Source organism: Ailuropoda melanoleuca, chromosome 7 (genome assembly GCF_002007445.2).
Source record: "Ailuropoda melanoleuca isolate Jingjing chromosome 7, ASM200744v2, whole genome shotgun sequence".
In the NCBI taxonomy this organism is placed as follows: Eukaryota; Metazoa; Chordata; class Mammalia; order Carnivora; family Ursidae; genus Ailuropoda; species Ailuropoda melanoleuca.
This window is the reverse complement of record NC_048224.1, coordinates 38,452,623-38,477,793: the sequence shown is the minus strand read 5'-3', so window position 1 is coordinate 38,477,793 and position 25,171 is coordinate 38,452,623. Positions and strand designations below refer to the sequence as shown.

Here is a 25,171-nt window from a genome sequence, read left to right as displayed (position 1 = left end):
AATGGTGGTGTAGGGGGCCAGGGGGTAACTGGTGGCTGACACTCCACACAGAAACTAGAGGCAGTAACCATGAATTTCCAACAACTCACCACAATTTAAGAAAATACTATACACTGAAATGTAGTCAATAAAATCGTATTTTTAAAAACTAATTAATGACATAATAAATCAGTCAAATAGCATATTAAATCAGCTGAAACTCTCTGTGGGTGTTTACCATCAGTCTATAAAACCACATATATAACCCAGGTCCAAATTCATTAAATATTCACACTGAGAAGAAAAGCTGGGAAGAAAAATTTTAAATTATTAACGGAAGCTATCTACAGGTAGTATATTTACCTATTTAAATATATCCATTTCTCCTGCGTCTGGAAAAGTGGTTACAGTGAACATGGACTGCATAGTAGGAAGTAAAACATCAATGTCTACCTGGGCACAGGTGATTGAAGACCTGCCTTTAGGGTATCTGGAGGCATAGCCTGAAGTGATTGGGCTCAAGTGTGAAAATCCTTTCGTGTTCCCGCTTTTATCTTATATATTCAGGAGAATATTGTGTTCTTCCCCAATACAGCTCTGCTTTAAGAAATAAAATGACACTTTAGGGGCACCTGGGGGGCTCAGTCAGTTAAGCATCCAGCTTTTTATTTCGGCTCAGGTCTTGATCTCAGGGTCATGAGCTCCAGCCCTGCCTCATGGGGCTCCTTGCTCAGTGGGGTAGTTGGCTTGAGATTCTCTCTCTCCCTCTGCTCCACCTCTCTGCTCTCACTTTCTCTTTCTCAAATAAATCTTTAAAAAAATAAATAAAACAACGCTTTCACTTATTATCTAAGGAATTGAAATGATGCAGTTCTAGTCTTTCCTTCATCAGATGCCAGATGCTGTAGCATTGAGTCTCTTCGGGCTGGAGAATCATACTGGGTTGAAAGCACTGGTCTTTCAGATCGGTCACTCACTCGAGCTGTCCTTCTCCTCTCTCCTAATGCCACACTGGACCTTGAGAATCCAGATTCACATACAACTCAACACACAGACGACAGTGGTTTTTTTTTTTTTTTTTCACTGCTTGGCAAGCTAGTTATTCACTGAGGAGAGGAGACTGGACAGCTGGCCATGATGTGATGCAGAGAGGGGTGTTGAGGCTACAGATGGTGCGAGACACTGACTCCATCACCTTGCTGAGAGGTCAGGAGAATGTGGCCCTGCTTTGTCTTGTCACACACCAAGAGGGATGCCGACCCACTGCCCTGTCAGTGTCTGTCACTCTTGCTGGTAATCCTCGTCAAAGAACATTCTCAAGGAAGAAGGATTCTAACCCTTTAATGTTATCACATGTAAATGAAATGATTGCCTCAAAGGACCCATTTTCCTCAATTAATTCTCTGTCAAGTTTCATTTCTTATTGTGATTTTTTTTTTTGGGTCCGGTTCAGTAAAATTCTGTTTGCCTGCTCTTGTTGATGGAGAATGTTCAGGCACATTCAGATGTGCTGTTTGATGGTGTGTTTTGATCCTGGCATTTCTTTCAACTTGGCTCACGTATTTTGACCTACACAGTTGAGTCACATCTGTGAGCCTTGTCATTTTAATCCTATTCTATAGGCTTTACCTTTCCAAATGAATCTGAAATTCACTTTGAAAGAAATTAAGCAATTTTTGTTCATGTTTTTCACATTACTCTTTCTCGCCAAGATTGCTCTCTTTTTAGTCACAATTTCCTTCAAATTGTGCACGCTTGGCTTTTAGATGTTGCTTCAAAAGTAATGATTTCAGGCAGTTATTGTTGGAATCTTCTAGCAATAAAGATACCAAAGTTTAGACTTTTTATATCTGGTCAGTAATAAAAACGTGTATTTTAAATACTTATCTGCAACAGGATGTTATGTGAGACTCTCTGTTGTCCCAGATTTGGCACCGGGATCCATGGCTTAACCTAAAGAACATGGATCATTCCACATTTTGAAGAGAGCCACTAGTAACTGAGAATGATATATTTGCTCAAAGTTCACAGACTGCAGAGTAGACCGTACAAAATCAACCCCCCCTCACTTCTTGCCCAGGACCTAACTCTGGTCTATACCACTAGAGAATCTGGGAGCAAGAGATAAACAGAGACAAGCAGACCAGGCATCTCCTGGGGGAGAGCGGTGTTCATACTGAAAGCAGATCTCTCTGTTCCTCACGTGGGGCTTTCCTTTCCAGCAGCTCAGCTGGAAATTTACTTGGGCAGAAGTTTTCATTTGTCTCTGTGCCAATTTCATGGAGAAGAAGCAAGCCAAAGACATGACCAATGTCTCTGTTTTGGGTTCACCAGAAGCAGATGCTGAGATGAAGATTCAAGAGCAAGTTGCTTCTTTGGGAGGTGATCCTAGTAAACGTTGAGGACACAAGACAGGGAAGGGAACCAGTCTTGTAACCTGGAAAAGGTAACTAGTGCTGAGCTCTACCAGGGGGGTCAGGGTAGAGCTCGAGCCTTAGAATGACCACAACTGAGAAACTGAAAGGGCTCTGTGGCACTTATAGACCTACTGTCGTCTGTCACTGTTGAGAGGGGCTCCGTGGAGGGCACCAATTCTCTGTCACTGTCACCTCCCCTGCGAGTGGGCAGAGTGGTCTCCAGGCACCAAAGCAAGCCCTCTGACGAAGAGATACAGATGCTGGCAGGTTGAAGCCTGGGATGTGAGAACAGGGAGGTGTGGGCAGGGTCTGCTGTTGCAGGCAAGAGGGGCCTCAGGATGGCCTGCCCTATCATAACGTTGCAAAGCCAAGAGGTGTGACTTTTCCATGGGTAAAGAATGAACCACAGGAAGGAGCTGGAGTAAAGTCACTTGGTTGCCCGCTAAGCAAGACAGCTCCAGTAGTCAGAAGTTACGTAGACTCCTGGAAGTGGGATCTGAGAGAAGGTGGGGAATTCGCTAAAAAACACACATGGGCCAGCATCTGCTGGTCCACAAACCCGGAAAGCACCAGTGGCTTTTTCTTTATTTTTCACTCTTCGCTCTTTCGAAATTTCATTTTTCTCCTACGGTTTCAAAGCATAAGACCCACTATCAGAATTTAGTAGGCAGAGATTGTTGAAGTCGTAGCAATAGAGAACATTGCAGGGATTTGCAGGTAATCAGTATTCACCTATTTGACATGTTCCTAAAATGTGGAGAAATACTGTAGGGACATATCCGATTAAGTAAGGAAATTCTGACAGTGAATGTAATTCCATCGTAGCACTTGTGGAGGTGATGCCTGTCTCCCCTCTGCTTGACGAGGACGGAGAGCACATCTTATTTGATTTTATATATGCTCCAGGATAGAAAATGATATTCATTATAACCTTGGAGTTCTGGAAAAGACATATATGTGGATATTTAGCATTTTAAATTTTATTCTATCAAGGAGAGTATTGTGCTTCTCTGATTTTGAACTGAAACGAGGATGGTTATGACATCTTCTCCAAGGACTGTTTACGGGATGCTTCACTTTTCAAATGATGGATTTTAATAATTTTAGGCAATTCATTCTTTAGACCACTTTCCCAAGGGAGCAATATGAAGTGATGAGTAGGATGTCAGGCAGGTGTGACTCCCTTTTTCCCCCTAAATCTGATCAAGGGGGCCAACCCCACAGCACCTCTCTGGAGAACTCCATGCAGTGAGTTCAGAAGGGAATCTGCAGGCATCTGAATTGTGAACTCGCATCCACTCTCCACATCACTGTCCACACTGCCCTTTGCTCTGTCATCCTCATAATGGCAAAGGTCAAGTAGTTTCTTTTCTGTTCCTCTGCCCAGGGCATTATCACCTCCTTCCTGGCTCTAGTGGGAGCGTATGGTCATTGGTTAGAGAGTCATAATTTTCCTAAATCCCCTGAGCTATATTCTCAGCCTCCACAAACAGGATTATTTGTTTTCATTCACATCTTTGAACAACATGTTGGTTCCATTGTCTGGTTTATCTACTTGACAGACATATTCCAGCAACAGGCTAGCAGTTTCTTTTACCAGTCATGATAATGGTGAGGAGTAATTACTGCTCGTCAGGTACCACTCTGAGCACTTTTCCCTATATGAATTCATTAAATCCTCGCAACAGCAGAATCTCCCCCAGTAGGTTAGTATTATTATCCCCCAAGTACAGATGAGGAAACCAAGACACAGAGAATGTAAGTAACTTGATTAAAGTTATGCTGCTGGTAAGTCAAGGAACTGGAATCCACATGCTGGCAGTCTGAGCCAGAGTCTAAATCCTTAATCGGGTAGGACTACCCTCTGCTCTGTTGTTTGAAGATCTACTAGGTGCAGGGCCCTCTCATACATACTCATCATTGAAGTTCATTGCAAAGATGTGAGGCAGAAAGGGCAGCCATGATGGAAACTAGGTCTGTGGATGGCCAGGCAGGAGGCCACATGGAGCAGACGCAGGACCAGGAGAAGTGAGCATTTGGAGACTGTCATTCGAATGGACACTCTCTAAACACCTGCTAGTCCCAAGTGATCACTCTTACCCCCCATCCCCTTGATCCCCCTTCAGCCCAGGGCGCTCATATGCCACTTTTGTACAATGTACTTTCATTGGCTTGCCTCTCCCACCTCACGTGCTGAACAGATACATCTGCCAGCCATTGCAGAGACCAAGGCACCGAGGCAGTGGGAGATCGTCTTCTGCTTGTAACACATCTGCCTCTGTCCTCTTCATTTGTCTAGTGCCTGTGTTCTTAGGTTTCTCTAATCCGTGATCAGTTCTCGACTTCACACTCTTGATTCAAGTACAAATATGACTCAACAGAATTCATTTTCCTAGTCCTAGGTACATCTAGTCCTTCTTTCAAATTACCGTATAGCCTAAACTTAGATTTATGAATTTATATGCCAAGCCTCCGTACAAAACTTGGTCTTCCAGCTAAATTCAGTTTATCTCAAACTGGGATACACAATGCTCCTGTGCATCATAATATTCCTGTCTTTCTTTTTTTGAATGCCATCCCATTTCACAAAAGAAAAACAAAATCTCCTTATGACTATTCTAGTAGTTTCTTCAGGTAGAAAGAACCCTCGCTTTGCAATCAGCTCCATAATCATCAGTGCTTGGAAAAATCTTTCTTTAAATACCTTAGGTAATGAACTAGATTTATTTATGTATCCAGTGCATATTTAGGGAACACTGTCTACAATGTCACAGGGCAAACATGTAATTAAATTATAAGAATTGGTTAATCCACTAGACTATATTATTCTCAAAGTAATTTTAAAAGTCAACATTTTTGAATGATTACATATGTAAATATTACTAGAGTCACTGATGGATGATTTAAGTATTTACATATAATAAGTCTTCTAATTTATTCAACATTAGATCGTTTGGGGTTTAATTTCAGGGTTTTTTATTTTAATATATGTGACACAGAATCTTTTGCTGTAGAATGGTAATTGATGTGGTCCTTTATACAAGCCAAATACAAAACAAAACAAAACAAAGAAAAACAAAACAAGGTGTCATTTATTTGGAATGCTAATTAATGTCACAATTAAATGTGGTTTTGGATAATTATAGCAAAATACACAGTAGGTTCATGAACTTAAAAATCTCCTTTCAGCCTCCACCCCCTTTGAATTTCCCGTGTCAGTACATTTGATCTGAAGTTTATCTGGCTTTTAGAAAAGTTAGGTTGTTCCTGAAGCCCAAATATTTGCAGTATAAAGGTTAGATTATCTGTGTCCTTTATATTGTCTAAGCTCCTGATAAATGTTTCCTTCATAGATGTTATTAACACACCTAGTAAGAAGACATCGTTTCCTTCCTGACAGCTTTGAATCATAAGATTTTTCTACTTTCTGAGGAAAGTTTTTACAGTTGAATTCTCCCCAAAAATCTACACTGTTTCCTTGGCATTTCATGCCTTTCTGGAAGGACAGTTTGCTCTGATACATTTTCAAAACTGTTTTTCTACTGGAGAAGTCCAAGCATAGCTTTCAATTCTTTCCTTTCTTTGTAGCTCATTTCTTCTCTAGTGTGTGTCAATCAACAATCATTTTCCCTGAGAACCACATGCATTCTCAGTCCTTTGCCCACCTAGAGAGGCTGTCCCTTTATGTTTGGATTGAGAGTGGCAATTCAGAGGTTGAGATGGATCATTTATATTCTTCCTCTTGGGAATTTGGAGTAGGGCACAAAAATGCTCCGAGAGAGTAGATTTTTTTTTTTCCACCAGTAGGTGGGAAGTATAACTTAAGACTATGCACAGAGAACCAGAGGAATCCCATCAATGTAAGGAGTGAACAAAGATGTGTTGACAGAAACTGAGACAAGATACAGCATGGCCCCAGAAGGAAACGAATGGAGGTTGGAGGGAGTAACTATTGGTACCTGCAGCTTGATTGTTCCTGGTTCCAGTTCCTCTCTTTTTTATTTTTATTTATTTATTTATTTATTTTAAAGATTTTTATTTATTTATTTGACAGAGATAGAGACAGCCAGCGATAGAGGGAACGCAAGCAGGGGGAGTGGGAGAGGAAGAAGCAGGCTCATAGCAGAGGAGCCCGACGTGGGGCTCGATCCCAGAACGCCAGGATCACGCCCTGAGCCGAAGGCAGACGCCCAACCGCTGTGCCACCCAGGCGCCCCCCTCTCTTTTTTAAAAAAAACTTTATTATTTTAGAGAGAGAGAGCATGAGTGGGGGGAGGGCAAAGGGAGAGAGAATCTCAAGCAGACTTCATGCTGAGTGCAGGGCCCGACGCTGGTCTCTGAGATCTCATGACTTTAAGATCATGACCGGACCCGAGCTGAAACCAAGAGTTGGATGATTAACCAGCTGTGCCATCCAGCTGCCCCCTGGTTCCAGTCCCTCTTGAGACTCAGTTCTTCTCCCTGCTCTTGGGTTTGGAGAGATATTCCTTTATGTTTCCAATACATTTCCCATTTGGTTTAAGCTAATAAAGTGGATATCCAATTTTTATTGACAATCAAGTGTGGTTAAAACATCCTTCCTAATTTTTATCTTGAAACTGTGCAAATACCTTTAATTTGAGGGTAACCATTCAAAGTCTTTACTAACTTCCATTTGCAAGTGTTTTCTCTAAAAATAATTTTTGCTTCTTTTCCTTTTTATGGAAGTAATATACTCATTAATAGTTTTAGATAAAGTAGGAAAATATGGTAATTATTATAGTTTTGTCTCTTATTCTTATTATGTGTACATGGAAATACATATATAATAATATGTAAATATGTAGTAAAGCTGCAGTCTATAATTTTTAATTTAATTTCATTTTTTATTTTAATGAAAATTTTCCCATACAATAAAATTCTCCTAAAATTACCTTTCAAGTATGTTTTGTCATGTAGATCTACCACAGTTGAATTTTTAAGCATTATTCGTCAGCTGTTACAACAAAATTTTGCAGTTAAAATATTCTCATGCATCACTCTCAACATCTCCCAATATTTCTTTTCAATTCGATTCTTTCTTTCGAAATACGAATAATTTTTTATTATACTTAGATCTCTTCCTTGCCTCATCAGATTAGCTAGACTTCTCACATAGAAGTGATGGGGTATTCTTGTCTTCCTGAATTTAGTGAGAATGTTTCAAACATGATTTTGCCCATTGGTTTATGATACTGTGTTATTAAGTAAGTGCTGCTGTATTTTTTGCCTCAGTCATTTGTAAAATCGCAAACCGATGTCTAGATATCATTTGAGATCATCTTACTTTCTCCTTTGCCTTCCTAATGTGAGGTACATGAACAAGTTCCATCACATGTTTGACCCTACGGGCTCTCATTTGGTCATATTGCACAGACCTTTTACATGTCAACTGAAACCACTTTGTACATTTATTCATAACAAAATTAATAGTCAAGTTGAATGTGATTTTGCTATCTTGTAGCAAATTAACAATTCACTTAAAATGTTATGTCATTTAGCCCATTTTCATTTTTATTTGGATTCTGATGACTAAACTCTTTGCTATCCAGATTTTCTTTATTCCTTGTGTGTCTATAGAATGAATAGTGGAATTCAGCATTATTGAAAGTTTGTTTGGTCTTCTGCCTGTTTATTCTGTTGTTTTTTACAGTCTGAATTTAGTCAGCTACTCATCAACTCCTGTACGCACCCTTTCCCAATTTGATGCACTGTCCCTGTGGGTCCATTTGAAAATGATTTGTGTCCATGTTTAATAACGAAAGCATGTATGTGGGTGGAAAAACTCTGTGACCATAAATCTGAGATTAAGTTCTTTTTTGACCCTCCGGTTCTTCTGTGATTTGGCTAGACTGTAACAAATAGCCTAAATGTTATTTGAGCCAAGATTTTTTTTTAATGCTAGAATTTCAGTCTGTGAAGGCTGAGTAAATACTTAAAATAAGTGAGACATATTAGATACCTAAATATGGTTTATTTTGTATTGCAGTATAAATAGGAAAACTTGGTTTCTGCAGAATATTCTTCCCAGATATACTTTTGTCATTGTTTTAGCTTTGGCTTAGCTGTTTTTAGTTAATGGCTCTGTTGTGTCATCAAATAGTATAAGTAAAAACCCTAGCACAGTGCCTCATATATAACAGAGGCTCCATATGGACTTGGTAAAATAAGTTTAAATACAATATTTATAAAGTTTTCATTTCACAACTGTAGAAAAGAATTTACTGTAACAACAGTGTTTGGCTTAGAACTTACTTATTCTGCATGTTAAACATACAAGTGGTGAAAATTAAGGCGTATGTTTATTGATTCTTCCATCCACTTGTGTCGTAGTTATTTTCTGATCATCAGTAGAGTAAAAATAAAAGAATCAATTCTTGCCATAGAGTATCTTGCATTTAGCTTGGGGATATAGCCAGGTAAGTTAACTACAATTATGATAGGGTTAGTGTAATGGAATATTGTGGGATTATTGAGCAGATTTAATATTTTCTGCACAGCAGAAGAATTTGGGAAAGTTTCAAAGAGAAGGTGAGCTTTGATCTGGATTTTGAAAGGCTGCTAAGAGTGGACGTAGACATATTAGGAGATGAGAAAGATTTGTTAAGAACTTCCAGGTATAGCAAACATAAGGAAAGAATGGTATGTTCCCAAACCTTCAAATAGATCACATAGTGTAAGAGGTAGGTTGCAGAGGTAGGCAGGAGATGGGGTGTGGTAGGGGATGTGGCTGGAAGTATAGGAGTGATTAGTCTAAGGACATGTAAAGAAATTTAAACCTCAGAGGGGGAATAATGGAAGCTTTAAAACATGATTGGATTAGTATTTCAGAAAGATAGCTTTGCGGGTAGGTCAGAAAATGAATTTGAAAGATCAACCTCAGCTAGAGACCATAAAACAACTCTTGTTTTTCAATAATCCAGACAGAAGTACCTGAACCAGGGCTAGAGGGATAGGGTTTAAAAGTAGGTAGATAGCTGAGTAATATTCCATTGTATATATGGACCGCATCTTCTTAATCCAGTCATCTGTTGAAGGGCACCCCTCAGCTTCTTCCACAATTTAGTTATTGTGGACAATGCTTCTATGAACATTGGGGTGCATGTGGCCCTTCTCTTCACTACATCTGTATCTTTTGGTTTCGCTTATTTATGGAACATAAGAAAGAGGGAGATTGGTAGGAGAAGGAAGGGAAGAATGAAGGGGGATAAACAGAAGGGGGAATGAACCATGAGAGACTGTGGACTCTGGGAAACAAACTGAGGGCTTCAGAGGGGAGGGGGGTGGGGGATTGGGATAGGCCAGTGATGGGTATTAAGGAGGGCACATATTGCATGGTGCACTGGGTGTTATACGCAAATAATGAATCGTGGAACATTGCATCAAAAACTGGGGATGTACTGTATGGTGACTAATATAACCAAATAAAAATTATTAAAAAAATAAATAAAAGTAGGTAGATAATTCGGAAGTGAAGGGTATACATCTAGATGGATTACCAAAGGTGATAATAGATCGGAAAGGAGGCATCGTAATCACTCTTAGATGCAGACTTGTACAATGGGATAGATGATGATGCCACATTTGATGTATCTCGAAAACAGGAGAAAGGAACCCTTCTTTGTGCACAGAGAGAGCATGCTGAGCTTGAGAGTTCTATGGAACGTTCAGGCAGAGGTGCCACCAGGCCAACGGAACTTCACTTTACAAGTTAAAGAGTTTAATTTGAGGTAGATTTAGGAGTCATTATTTATAGGTAAGACTCAAAGTTCTCAGTTTACATGACATTTCCCAGGGGAAGAATAGAGAGGAGAAAGTGAAAATCTAGAAATGATATAAAACTGCAAAATGGAAGTCAATAAAACTCCTGAAATATAACCAGGAGATAGTCAACATTTTGATGTGTATACTGTCAGCCAAACTGATACATACATGCCCACACATGCAGTCCTTAAGTACATACATGCACACTAATTCATATCATATTGGGTTACCTACTTTTAAAATGTATTATTATGCAACAATATCATTGTAATGATATTTCATGCTTGCCCTGTAATTTCCTAAACCTCACCTATTGTTGGAATTTTATACCATTTCTATATCCTTATATTGTAAATTATTCTGGGATACACATCCTTTTAATCTTCTTTTTTCTGTGTATCCATGGTTATTTCCTTAAGATATTTTTAGGTATAGAATTTTAGTTCAAATTGTGTGAAATTTTTAAGACTTTTGTCACTTTGTCACACTGTACTCCCAAATATTACCAGTCCATGTGGCATCCCCAGTGGAAATATCTGTTTCCTCATAAGTTTTACAGAATTTTAATTAAAAAGATCTCTGGCTATTTGGAAAATGAAAAAATAGTATTACTGTTATTTAACATACATTATTTTGGTTTAGTGAAATTAAATGTTTTTCACATTTTCTGACAAATAGAATTTTTTTCTTTATTTTCTTTGGTCAAAATACTCACCTATATTTCTGTTATTTTTCTCTATTTTTTCCTTAGAGATGCGTAAAAGATTTTTATAAAGACCTCAGTAAAGGTCTTTAAATCTATAAAGATTTTTATAAAGACCTTTATTTGGCAAGCTTGATGAATGCATTTTCCAATTTGTTTCTTGCTTTCTAATTTTGATTTTTTGAGAAGGAGCAGAAACTTTAAGAAATGTGATATTTATTCTGGTTTTGTGTCTTGTTGCCTTGGCTGAAAATTTCAAAAGGATTTTAAATAATAGTGAAAATACTTAGAATTGCGGATTCGCTTCTCATCTAATTAGGAAATTTGTGAGTTTTTCCACAGTTAAGCATGATTTACACTGTTTGCTTTGAGATAGACAATCTATTATATTAATGAGGTGTCTTATTCTTAATTTTTTATTAATTAAAATAGGCAGAATTACTTTTATTGAATATGCTTTTAGCATCTTGGATTATTATTTTCTTTTAATTGGGACAATTACAATGTTGTATTACAGCAAAATATTTACTACCTTTACTCGATTTTTGCCTTTGAGTAATAAGCCTTATTGAATAAAGGACAAAGATTCTTTGAGTATTATTTGAATTTGGTTTGGAAGCATGTATTTGGAATTATACTTCTATGGTTATGAGATTAGTAAGCAGCTTTGTATGTTAAAGTTTGTACTAAACTGTATCAGTTTGAATTTCTGACATTTTCATCTCACTACCACCAATGTGGATTTCTAAGTCTTTCCTTATATTTTCGGTTTCCTTCATAATTTTCTTATAAAATCCCTCTGCACCCACACTTGTTTGTTTTCCTCTTAGCCTGTTTGTTCTCTTTCCATGGCTTTCTGTCCTTGTTCTCATAGAGGCTGTGACTTTCTAAATCCTAGTGATGCAAACACCATTGCACTGTGCTTATTTTCTTCCTATCTGGTATTAAGTTGTGTATTCTTCTAAATCTTCAAGTTGTTTTTGCAGTTCTTGGGTTTACAGAGGATTCTGATGGGCCTGCTCTTGGCTTTTGGTAATTTTTCTTCCTGGGATGAGGTTCTATCTATCTTGCCGTGCGCTATCCAATAGAACCCCTCTATCCGGCTTCTTTGAAAACCTTCTGCCAAATAAAATAAAGATAGAATGTAAGCTACAGATAAAGTACAAGAATTCACTATGAAAAATAGAACGAAATCCTAGAAAGCATTTGTTCCATGCCCTTAAGTAAATAAAACAGTGAAATGAGGATGAGACACAAGAGGATAAACAACAGATCATCATGAGAACAAACCTGGCTGAGAAGCTGAAAGAAATAAAGAGACAATGTGCAAGATAAAGAAATACTGTCACAAGAAAAATAAAATGCGATGCCAGGGTTAATTCTTAATTAGAAGTGCAAAGGAAGAGACACAAGAGTGCATAAAGCACAGACAGGCATAGGGAAGAAAAGCTTCAGACGTTTCCACCAAACTCAAAAGGAAGGAAAATGAGATAAACACACAAAAAAAGGAGACAATATTTGAAGTCCAGAAAATGAACGAACAGATGAAGAAGAACTTCTTTCCCCAGAAATGTTGTTCGAAAGTACTGAACCATAAACACTGCTTCAATTGAAGAATATTTGAGTATTCAAATTAAAAATATTAACTAAATAACAGATGCAATTTGGCGAAAGCTTAGGATTTGAAGGATGAGGTAAGTATTATAAGTAGCTTATGGTGTCTTGTTTGTACTTAACGTTTCCTAACAAGGAAAAAAATACATGTGGAAAACAACTTGAAACACAGAAAATATTTACTAATTTCCGGCTCCCTGGAGGAGCGGGGCTCTGATAATAGTCACAATAGGTATCAACTTAAACAGCTTGTTTCGGAGATGACTTAGGAGCTCCTCTGGTTAGCGTCTCAGGCACGTGGGGCCGCAGTGGGTCACGACAGGTTCTGCTGCAGTCGGTATCCTCTCTACATGTATTTTAATTAATGGAGCCGCAGGGCAAATATGGTCCCCACGTCAGATTTGTTGTGACTTCTCTTCTTTCGAGACCATTTTTCAAAACAGTTCCCTTGTGGCCTGACTTGGGGGGTAGGGGTGGGGTTGCAGTCTTGTGTAATGGTGATGGATCTCGGGTGTTAGAACAATGTTACACAACCCTGCATTTTTATCATTCTACTGACTTTTGCTGGACAAGGGGAGCTTACTTCCCTGCCAGATATTTATACAAGCTAATCAGAGGCTTGATACAATACAGATGGTGATAACCTTTTGCCGTACGACGTCCATGTTGCGGTTTTCTTAGGCAGCAGAGGGTTTGCCTCATTCAATATTGTGGACCAGAAAATTCGATTTCTTCAATGCCTTGCGAAGGACAGCAGATGATGTAAAGTATTTCAGGAACACTAAAAGGAGCGTCAAGTGCCAGGCCTCTACCACATTCCACAAACATTACCACAGATCTATTTACTTCTCAGATCTGTGGGATGAAAATGTTTTTATTGAATTATGTTTTTATTCAAGTGTGATGGAGCGCGAAGATTGGGGGAAGGGGGTAAAATATTTTCAGTAAATCATCCACTCCTCCTCTGTCTTTTAAAGTGCATTCCAAACCCAGATCTTGTGTAATTCTTCTCTTGGACTAGTAGTCCTGCTATTCTTCTATTTTAAGCTTAATATATTGTCTTGCCAACACATATAATGGTTCCTGTAAACACTTACCAGTTCCCCGCAAGAAGAGAAGAAAAATAGAACCACAGCTTAATGTGTTTCGCACGGAATGAGTAGTATGACAAGAAACCTCCGCTAAATCCCTAAATCCTAACCGGAATGTTAAGGAATATCATTGACGTGAGCTACAATTAACATTATAAAATAATATTTTGCGCAGGGATAATGAAGGCACAGAAAGAAAACCTCATCTTTTTTTGGTACCAAACTGTACGAAATAAAGTACGTGTGCGCATGCAAATATTCTGGACGTTCCTTCTGCTCCCTCAAGACCAACTCATGCAAGTAACTGTCTTCAGACTATCCTAGAGTTTGTTTACTCATTAATTCATTCATCAAATAGATGTTTACGAACGCGTTCTGTGCCAATGTTCAGAACCACACCAAAGACGATAGTTTGCTTTTTTTTCTCTCTTCTACTTCCGTCCAAATTCTCACTTTCTCAGTGTCTTGCTTACAGTTTGCTTCCATGGTCTTATAGAAGAGAGAGTAATCGAAATGAGCAAGAGCTTAGGGATGTGGCTGTGGAGGTTGGGTTACGATTTCAGAGTGAAACAGCCCAGAAAGACAGAGTTTATCACGTGGTAAAGAGCAAGGCCCCTGTAAACACAAGTTACCACTTGGAGCACGAGAACTCTGAGTTACCCTTCAAAGCCTGATGTATAACTTTAAAGACAAAATAATATCTGACTCCATGCCGCCCATCACAGACCATTGGATTCCCCCCACCCCGCAGGTGATCCTGAATGAAAAAAGTGTGTGTGTGTGTGTGTGTGTGTATCTCAGTCCATTCCAATTACTGTTTATATTGATACGGCTTTTCTCCTGGGGTGTGTACTAACTGAAAATATAAATGTTTATACACATGTAAATGTATCTGATAAAATATAAATATGATGCATTTAAATGCACTTCAATTATTATTTTTATTGATACTCAGATTGTCCATTATTTGGCCAGAAGGAACTCCTTCAGGCTGGTTTCTGATTCTCTTTGGCCCTTAGCAGGAGTAGGTTTCTGAGAGAGGGAGGTAAAGTGTTTGAATACCTCTTCTCAAATTGCTGGCTTTCCAGATGTTTTCCAAAGTCATTTTTAGTTTCCTTTAATTGTCTTTAAATTCAGGTGTAGCGGCATTATCTTTAGCTCACGAACATTAATGAAGTTTGGTTAGAGTTATTAAATTAGAGTCAATAGCTAGGACTTCTATACGAAGGAACACGTGGATCATATAATCTGAGAGAATCTGGACCTTATAGCTGAGTCTGGCCCTTCAGGGAATCGAGGCAGTTATTTTTTTTTTTAAATCCTATCATCTCCTTTTAACTTTAACAAAACATACGATATACTTGTCACTCTTCCTAACTACTTTCCTGATGTACTTGAATTACTGCCTAAGAGATGTCGAGTTCTTCCTGAGAACTTGCCAGAAAATATACCCGGGCACTTCTTTACCTTTCCTACCCATTTGTGATGAAAAGCAACAACAGAAGATTCAATTACAATCCCAGATTCACCACTGGACTCCTTGTGCTTTTGTAGTTCAATGTTATAAAGCATCAGTGGCATAAATAAATGCCTTTAATAAAAAGGTTTCATTTTCCCCCTTCTATGTATACAGGAGGAATAGCATATAATGTTATAAAGCATAACTCGTCCTAAAATAGTAAAGCCCAAGTGTCAGATTGAATAGATTAGTATTTTCTCATAAAGATAGGGCAGCATCAAAACCGGCCGATTTTGTGCTGATGCCGGGTGGTCTAAAACAGATGAGGGAGTGCATGAATTCTGCAGCATTGGAGAAGCAGTGGAAAACAAACATGGGAAGTAGGTTGGCCATTATTAACTCCGGAAAAGACATTTTCTGTCAAGTTTTCTTCTGATTAGGCTTTTGATAAATGATCATGATGTGGTTCAGCTAAGTAGGTAGATGGACAGCGAGCTGGATATACTTGGAAATAGATATTTAGGACTCAGATTTGGCCCATGTGTCAAGAGCCTGAAAATTCATAAAAATAGCTTAACAATAAGTGGCAATATGGATAAAAATGCATGCCATAGACATTTGCTGCTCTTCATTAGCAAGCTGCATGGCGGTCACGAGGATGCTGCCACTGGTGATAATGATACATTTTAAGTGCTTTTAGGGTTTTCTGTGGGTCTGCGAGACGACCATTGTAGGCGCTAGTCTGTGCCTGTTTCTGTTTTACTCTCAGCAATCAGTGTTTGTTCTCGCTCTCGTGACATGCTAATGATCTTCACAGATGCCGTTTTATAGAAGAGAGGAAGCACATAGTAGGCCACCACGATACACACTCACACTAACTACTTTTATTTCATTACACAGCAAATTCTCCGTCACTCTAGAGAAAACTCAACAAAAGTTATATTCCTCATTACTGATGGATATTCCAATGGGGGAGATCCCAGGCCAGTTGCAGCATCTCTGCGAGATTTTGGAGTGGAGATCTTCACGTTTGGCATATGGCAAGGAAACATTCGAGAACTGAATGACATGGCTTCCACCCCAAAAGAGGAGCACTGCTACCTGCTCCACAGTTTTGAAGAATTTGAGGCTTTAGCTCGCCGCGCATTGCATGAAGGTAAGGGAAACCCAGTGGCGTGACATGATGCATTTAAGTGGGGGCTCCTTCTCACCAACTGCTTGAAACCTCTTGGAGGGTAGCATCAAACCCTGCAAAGTCTTCCCTGAGCATGATGCCAGTGTGTCCTTGGTGTATTAGGAGCTGTGTTGAACTTCATAAATAGAGGTGACAGTCTGACTTGCAACAGGAGTATTTGTTTTGCTTTATTTTGTTTCTTAACAGCTGCGATGGATTTTCACTAGATACCCATATGCTCCCACCTGGAACCGTTAGAATCAATGGAATGAGTGTAGGTGTGTTTTAAGGCCACACACAGAGCGGGAAGCCTTGACTTAGATCTATTTATAGTTATCTGGAAGAATGAAATAAACATTCAGAGACATGCATAGTGAATCTCACCAGAATGTTTCCAGAAATACACATGAAGATATAGGGACAGTAAATACTTAACGCATACTTCTTGACCTGACAGTTTGAAGACATGTGTGCTTACGTATAAGTTGAAGAGCATTACCCCAACAAGGAGTGAAGTCAGTAAACCCATTCATTAGAGTTCGCCACTTATAAGGATGTTTAGTTGTGTGATTTAGGTTAGATGAACTTCCAGGCATAATAAGGGCATGCGTTTTGCTAAGCCACCAGGAAAGCATAGATTGGGAAGGAATGACAGGAGATCCAGCCTCAGACCAAAACCATGCGACAAGTTAGGCTTGATCCTTGCAGGTATCTGTGTGAAAGATTCATGTTAATAGGCAAATCATGGCCACGTGAGGTTTCAAGCAATTCATAAGGAGCAGATCAGCCCTATCATATTTCCAAGAGAAGCATTTAAGAGCAGGATCTCAGACTCCTTGTGGATACAGCAAAAAAATCTTAGTCACCTACTTTTTGAGTGGCTTTTGGCAAATTATTTAGCTTTTGCACTCCTTAGGTTTCTTGTTAATAGACTAGGAAATGAGAATAATACCTACTCTATAGAATTGTTACAAGCCTTAAATGGGTTAATACATATGGTGATTAGAAAAGTTACTGAGGGCTTATTATCTGTAGCCCTCATTAACCAACCACTACTATTCTTACTGTAGGCACTTTATCTAACATCTACAAGTCTCTCCTCTACTTTTAAAATGGGGATATTATAATGCAAACCACATAGTTTTGTCAAGAGGAGTAAATAAAATATTTAAATATTACTAAGTGTAGTGTTATCACATGGCAGAAATTCAGTAACTGTGGGGCTTCCTTTGTTTCTCCTTTTCTCAGGGAAAAGTGGTATGTTGAGTGGGATGGCAGGGTGGCTGTTACTAGCTGGGATTCTGACATCATGGGTGTTACCTGCTATGTTGTAGAGGACTAATTTCCAGTCCTCTCATCCCTCTGCTTGTAGGATTGGGGCCTTCTTAGAACCCTAATGCCAAGTTGACCCAGAAGCTGAGTTGGGACAGAGTGTTCTTTTGGTTACAATATTGCAACAGAGTTTTGGAAGGCATCAGTTTTATTACAATAAGCAGATACCTAGAATGCATAATTCTCTGATCAAGTTTCCAAATTTGGCAAGGAAAGATCCTGTTCCTATTGCAAAGACCTGATCAAGTCAAAGGAAATGAGCCTCGTTTTCCCTGCCTTTAAGTCCTCTGAAGCTACTTTCTATTTGGATGGATCCACTTTTGGTCTCAAGACCGTCCATGTGTCTGGCCATCCTCAATAGGCCTGGGGTACAGAATAATAGCTTTCTCCATATGTAACATGTATACTTACCTCTCTCTCAGACCTGAATGCCAGTGTACCAGTCTTGGTAGCTAGATCTTTCTTGCTCCTGAGTTGCTCTACTGCCAAATAATCCAGTGGTCCAGTGCCTCAGAGCTAAGCGTACATGTTGTAGACCTTTTACCCACACCACAGTCTCTTAAATGGAGCTCTAATAGGGTACCTGATTGTACTGGTCTCTTTCAGTTGGGGCTCGAGTCTTCTCTTTACCTCGCCCCTGTGTGTTGTTCAGGGTCCTAATGCACAGACACAGATGTTCCTTAAATGAGGCCATCACCAATTTTCTTTCCAGGTATTCAGTTGCAAGTGAATGTGTCTTGCTGGAACTCACACGTTTGAGTTCCTACGAGGGGCCCATCACTCTATCTGGACCCAGCAACAGCCCAGGGATTTGGGCTAATAAGACTTTAGAACTTCTTCGGCAGAGTAAATGGAACTTATTATTTGCCTGATTCTAGGCCATCCATTCTGGATTGCTCATATTCAGCCTTACCCTGCCCTGTTAAGTCACTTTCTGAACGACTCTGCCTGAGTTCTAGAATTCCCAGCATGCCTCACTTCAGAACATGGCTCAGGTCATCAGTGTGATGATCTCCATTCACATAAAACATGAGAAGTTACTTAACATTGAGAAATAAGCCATCTTCTGGTTCTATTATTAAACTTGCGTGGTGCTGTTAAGTCTTTATCCAATAACTGTAGAAGTGATGGTATCTATTCTTAAGCCAGTAGCTCATAAGCCAAACCCTTATGCAGCTGTCACGATTGTAATTTCATTTACCTTTTTGAAAAAGGGTTTTGGAAATCTAGTTTCTGCTGCCTGACCTCATATTGCGGCAGTGGGGCACTGCTGGTGTGGAAGCCAGGGGGTTGACCTGGGGGACCGACTACGTTACTTCCTGCCACATCTGGAGCTTCCTCACTGAAGTGCTTAATTTCTGCCTGACCCTGTGTATCCTCGAGAGCTTATGATGAGGTCCCAGACTGAAATAACTTCACCGAATGAAACAAGTTCCCAGTCTGTGGTAGTGCACAGAACACACATGCATATTCGGGTGGGAGCGGTGTGCAGTTGGGAATTGGACGGATATGAAAAGATATCTTCTCCAATTTGCACCTAAATTTTAGCAACTGGAGAATGTAACATGGAACTGCTCATTTGTTTTTTATTACCCTCTGTCCTATGTCATCGACAGATCTGCCTTCTGGGAGTTTTATTCAAGAGGATATGTCTCATTGCTCATATCTATGTGAAGCTGGCCAAGAGTGCTGTGACCGCATGGCAAGCTGCAAATGTGGGACACACACGGGTCAGTTTGAGTGCATCTGTGAAAAGGGCTATTATGGGAAAGGTCTGCAGTATGAATGCACAGGTGAGTCTCCAGTTTGTGTGTAATTGTACAAGTTATCTGTTATTGTGTAAAAAAAAAGATCCCCGAACTCAGTGGCTTAACACACTCGTTTATTGGTTGGTTGGTTGATTATTATTGCTCATGAATCTTTGGGTCAGTTGGGCAGCTTGTTTCATCTCAGCTGTGCCAACTCAAACATTATCATTAGCTGTGAGTTTGGATAGGCTGCCTCGCTGATCTTAGTTGGGTTTTCTTACCTGGTTGGGGATCAGCTGGCTGGAGTCTGGTCTACACCGACTTTGTCTAGGACCACTAGATTGGCCTTTACGGGGCCTCTCAGATCCTATCAGGCTCGCCTGGGCTTGTCTGTGTGGTGGTGGCCAAAGTCCAAGAGGGACAAAGGAAGTTTGCAAGGCCTCTTGAAGCCTTGATCTTCCTAGATTTGGGAAAGGAAGATTTGGGGGTCTTCTGTTCGTAATCAATCAATAACCAGATCCATCCTATAGGCACTTAAGCCAAAATATGCATTAGTCTCTGTAGGAGATTGAGGCTAGTGGGATTCTGGTCTTCAGGCCGGAATTTGTGGGATTGTCACAAAAAATGCAACATTGGCTTGATGATCTTTTAGCCCTTCACAAGTCTCCACAAAGGGACATCAGAAAGCTTACTAAAAGTGACATCACTTCATAGTGGAATTCACTGCATCTACATTTGTCATTTTACCTGCTCTGGATTTCCTTACAAGAGGATCTTTATATTTCTAATATTTTATTAGCAAGTCCAAGAAGAGCAGTTTAGGACTCTGGTATTTTACATTATATTTTAGGAAATACTTCTAAGTAATATTCTCCTAATCTTTAAAGTAGCTTGTGGCTTTCTGCGATAACATTTTGTTTGTTCTGTTTTACCTTAAAGGCAACGTTTGCTATTTGGGAAGAATGTATCCCATGGAAATTAACAGCCACCAGGAGAGTTTAGGAGTAGGTTTACTGTATACTCTACCATGTGGTCTTTCGCTGCTTGTTTCATGTGAACATTATTTTATTCTGACATTTGGTAGACCTGCTCAGCAGCACAGGAAGGTGTCTCTCCCCTGTCTACGTGACCTGCTGTGTCTCTCTCCTATTTTCTCCTTTCCTCATAGGACATTTCCTTTTGTGTTCTTCTTTTATTCTCCTTTATTCCCGGTGCCCCCCAGTTCCCCTCCTTTAATTTCTCCTTCCTCCCCTGGCCCTGGTCCCAGCAGGCAGACACATACTTCCTAGGTCCAAGCGTCCATGCTCACCCAGCAAATCACTCCTTTCTTGGCTCTGCTCCTACCCCACCCAGCAGGAATTCTCATTTATGCAGAAGAAAGGGGGAAAAAATCAGCCCAACTGCCTCTGAGTTGGCAAAACGCCTTCCTTGGAATCTTCCCACACTTTCATCAACAGCCCAGCTTGGCACTCTCCCCAACACCCCCTCCTTTCCCCTCCTCCCATCCTAGCCCACCAGACACAGGCAGAAGCTCTCATTTTCTTTCCTCCGTGCTGTAGTCAGCATGTCTGCTTCCCATGTGGTTGTAGACTGAACCGTTCCCTGCCAATGAGCCCCTGCCGTGTGGCTGCCCAACAGCCTCAGCCATGCTGGGCTGCAGCCCCACTGCTCCCCAGCCCTATAATCTCGCATCCCAAGGGAGAAGTGGCAGGATGAGACAGGGGGCAGTTCACAAACCCACTACCCCTGGTTCCCCAAGTAGCTGTGGCGGCTCCTAGTCGTACATTCCAGGCTGAAAGGCACAGCAGTCTGTAATGTGTGTGAGGTTGGGTGGGCCTGTCAGTAGAGCCTCACAGAGGGGACAGGAGTACTTCTGCAGCTGGTTCTTGCCAAGAACACCAAGCACAAAAGGATTAACTTATCCATCCCTCCTCCTAAATTAGTAAGCCTCAGCTTACTACTTTCTTTCACGCAAGATTTAAATGAGGTAGAGTTGCATTGATACAAATGTTCGTATTGTCACCTTTAGTATTTGTTGCTGGGGGGTTAGGGAATGGCGCGGTAGAACCCCAAGGTGTATACTGTGATTTGTGTATTTGGAGGAGACTGCACCCATCACTGGCTTCTCCTACACATTAGGAACTAAGAGAAAAGAAATTTATTACATCTTTCCTATGGCATGAAAGACTCATTACCGGACTCTTTAGGAAAGGTAAAAAGAAATATTAGCACTAAATCATCCAGTACTGAAAACCTGGAAGCTGTGAGCCCCTTTAAAAATCTACTCAGTTGACCGATGTTACTGAGCATGTTTTTCAGACCAAGCCCTATGCTAGGCAGCAGGCAGGGATTTGGCAGTGAGCAGACGGGCATGGTCCTCACCTGCTGGGACTTCCAGTCTACGCACACAGGTCAGTCTGTGATCACAAACTGTGATGTGTGCTATTAAGTAAAAAGGCCCATGCTGTAAGGAAGGAACGGTGGGGAAGGTTCTAAGATCGTCCCTCTCACTAAGATCTGAAGGTGTCTTGATGATAGCTGTTTTCTTGCTCCCGGAGAGAATGTTACCTTTTGCTCTGAAGAGTTGGAATTCTGAGTATTTTTCCTCCTTGTAGAAACAATGCCTTTCAGAACCAAATCATTCCTCTGTACAGCCAGAGGAAACCTTAGAGATTATCTACATGAAATCCCTCATTCTACAAGAGGAAATTGAGGTCTTCAGAAAGATGAATATTTTACTTAAGATGGCGTGTCTGGCCATCAGCAGGACCCCAAAAGGGACCTAGGACACTTTTCTCTAATGTTATTCTAAGTTCTGTGTTATTTCCAAGATATCGCACTGCTTATTTTGTATTTTTGAAAATAACTTCTTATAGACATTGTTTTCAGAGACCATAGACACTGAATGGTGCTCAGAGTGTTTAAAAACGCAGGAAGATCTGGCTCAAATTCAACCTCTGCCGGTTATAAACGATGTGGCTTTGGACAATTAATTTCTTCTGAGTCTTAATGAATGAATACTAAAGTAGTTCCCTCGCATATGAGATACTTGAAGATAAATGACACCATGTATTTTATTTATTTTTTTTTAAAGATTTTTATTTATTTATTTATTTGACAGAGATAGAGACCGCCAGCGAGAGAGGGAACACAAGCAGGGGGAGTGGGAGAGGAAGAAGCAGGCTCATAGCAGAGGAGCCTGATGCGGGGCTCGATCCCATAACGCCGGGATCACACCCTGAGCCGAAGGCAGACGCTTAACCGCTGTGCCACCCAGGCGCCCCGACACCATGTATTTTATAAAACTTTGCCGTGGGAGGTTCAGAAAGATCTAGACACGCAGGTGAATACCATTGAGAAGCCTGGCACCTGCTAAAGGTGGAATGCAGTTTTTTTTGGTTTTGTTTGTGTGTTTGTTTGTTTTCTGAGAGAGAGAGAACATGCGTGAGTGCGGGGACTGGCAAAGAGAGAGGGGAGAGAGAATCCCAACCAGGCTCCACGCTCAGTGCAGAGCCCGATGCGGGGCTTGATTCCACAGCCCTGAGTTCATGACCTGAGCCAAAATCGAGAGTTGGATGTTATACGACTGAGCCACCCAGGCACCCCTGGAATAAATTGGGACCTGACGAGCCTCCAGTGAAAATCAAGAACACTGAGTGAGAGAAGGCAGTGGGCTGATGCGCCCCTGGATGGTGGAGAGAGCAGAGCTTGTTTGCTTTGATTAGGGAAAAGATCCTGAGGTAAATTGTATTTGTTAATTTCATAGACAAGCATGCTAGAGCTAGCTGTAGGAGCTTTGCTCGCTTGGGAGGTGAGGAAACTCCATCCCGTGATCAGACGGGAAGCGTGGCAGAGCTGAAGCAGAATCCTGGTCTCCCAAGTCCATGCGGTCCTTCCTTTATTTTAGATTGTCTCCACTGGTGCTGTGAGACCTCAAAGAAAGTTGACGGCTGTGGTATCACTGTGCTCTTCTCTTTTTCCCTCCTTGTTCTGGGTGATTGGCAATCTGGGTTGCCTGGGTTCTCAAACGATGACTTTGCTAAGCCCTGTCCAGGGCAGTGGCTTTGCTTGAAATGGCCTGAGCACCACTGTCACGGTAAGCAGCTGCTTCACAGACAAGACCTTGATGCACAAAAAGATTTCAGTCATTGTGGATCCATTCCATATCCTAAACACTTTAACTTGAATGCAAGCTTGAAGACATTCATTAGAAGTTACTAACAAGTAATACTTTGTCGAAAGAGTTCAATTTTATGAGACATTTCTTAATATTCTTGAACTGGTTTTTAACTTCCCTTGGCTCAAAACTTGAGTTCATTTCAAAATAATCCCATGCTTTTAGCTGGTGGTCTTGGAGAGTGTGTGCTAATAGGTTTTACAGAAGTGAGAATCATATAATATATAGACAATCCAAGGTAGATGCTTTGTTCATGTATTTCTTATTCATTTGTATAATAGTGCTGACCATAGAAACCATATTCGACAGAAGTTCACCTAACGCTAAAAAATCTGCTAAGGAAAGAGCATTCGAAGCACAGTTGTAATACTTACAGATCCATTCCCCAGATAGTCCAGTCTCAGGGAGGCATTGTAATAAAAGAAATCCAGTCCAGCAATCAAAATAAATTTCAAAACAGTACAAGTCCTTTTCTTGATTTTCTCTAACTCCAAACTGGGGCTGTATAGACCACAGCAATTCTTAAAATCTCACTCTTCTCATCATCCTTTCCCTTAGAAACCATAACTCTTCTGTACTTACCCCTTCAAATTCCTCCCTGCACACACACACACACACACACACACACACACACACACACACTCATACTTAAGCACACATGTGCCTTCCAAGCCCTAACTCAAACTCCTTACCCTTCTCACTCTTTCCTCTTGAGTCTGCAACACCCTCTGGGGAACCACAAATGGAGAAAGGCCAGGAACACTTGCATATCAATCCTTTTTTGTTGTTGTAAATCAGTGCTTTATAAAAGGCCTATGATATTTTGTTTTTTAAAAAACCTACATAACCCAGTTTCATTTACTGTAAATACTTTGTATGATTCAGAAATTCAGGTATGGAATTTTTAAAAAGATTTTATTTATTTATTTATTTTAGAGAGTAAGAGAAAGAGGAGCACGAGTTGGGAGGGGCAGAGGGAGAAGCAGACTCTCCACTGGGTGGGGAGCCCAACTCAGGGCTCCGAAATCAATCCCAGGACCCTGAGATCATGACCTGAACCGAAGGCAGAGGCCCAACCAACTGAGCCACCCAGGCGCCGCTCAGGTGTGGAATTTTAACACTGCATGTCCACGTTTAAAGGATTGAGAAGATATTCCCCTAGGATTAGTAATTGAACTTCAGCCAAGGGAACTGTACTGCTAAACTCTAATGAAAAGAAGTCTAATGAAAAGAAAGTGTTGCTTCCATTTCTAGCTCTAGCATTCCTGTCTTTGTCCTGTAACTTTGATATTGGCATTTGGACAGTGATACAGATGGTGATGAGGATGACAGCAATAATAACTGATAAAAATTAATTAATATTTAAAGAGCACTTATGATATTCCAGGCCCTTTCCCAAGCATTGATATATATTAACTCACTTAATGTTTATAATAACTCTCTGGAGTATTGTTTCATGTTAGAGACAAGGAAACTTAAAGTGTGAGAGGTTGAGTAACTTGTCCTGAGTCACACAGCTAACAGAGCTGGGAGGTAAACCTAAGTTGTCTGGCTCCAGACCCTATAGTCTGGCCATAGAGATGACATTTAACAAATGAACACACAGTTGAAAATACAATTTCAGGGGCGCCTGGGTGGCACAGCGGTTAAGCGTCTGCCTTCGGCCCAGGGCGTGATCCCCGCGTTATGGGATCC

The 25,171-nt window shown here is 40.5% G+C and overlaps 1 protein-coding gene across 3 annotated transcripts in view; it reads left to right on the top strand.

Moving 5' to 3' along the window:
• Nucleotides 1–25,171, top strand: part of SVEP1 (sushi, von Willebrand factor type A, EGF and pentraxin domain containing 1) — a 185,606-nt gene that overhangs the window by 11,384 nt on the left and 149,051 nt on the right. For all 3 annotated transcript variants that reach the window (XM_034664246.1, XM_034664245.1, XM_034664247.1), the window contains exons 2-3: nucleotides 15,946–16,201; nucleotides 19,168–19,344. In XM_034664246.1, coding sequence (XP_034520137.1) covers nucleotides 15,946–16,201; nucleotides 19,168–19,344 — 433 coding nt within the window. The remainder of the gene's footprint in view (nucleotides 1–15,945; nucleotides 16,202–19,167; nucleotides 19,345–25,171) is intronic.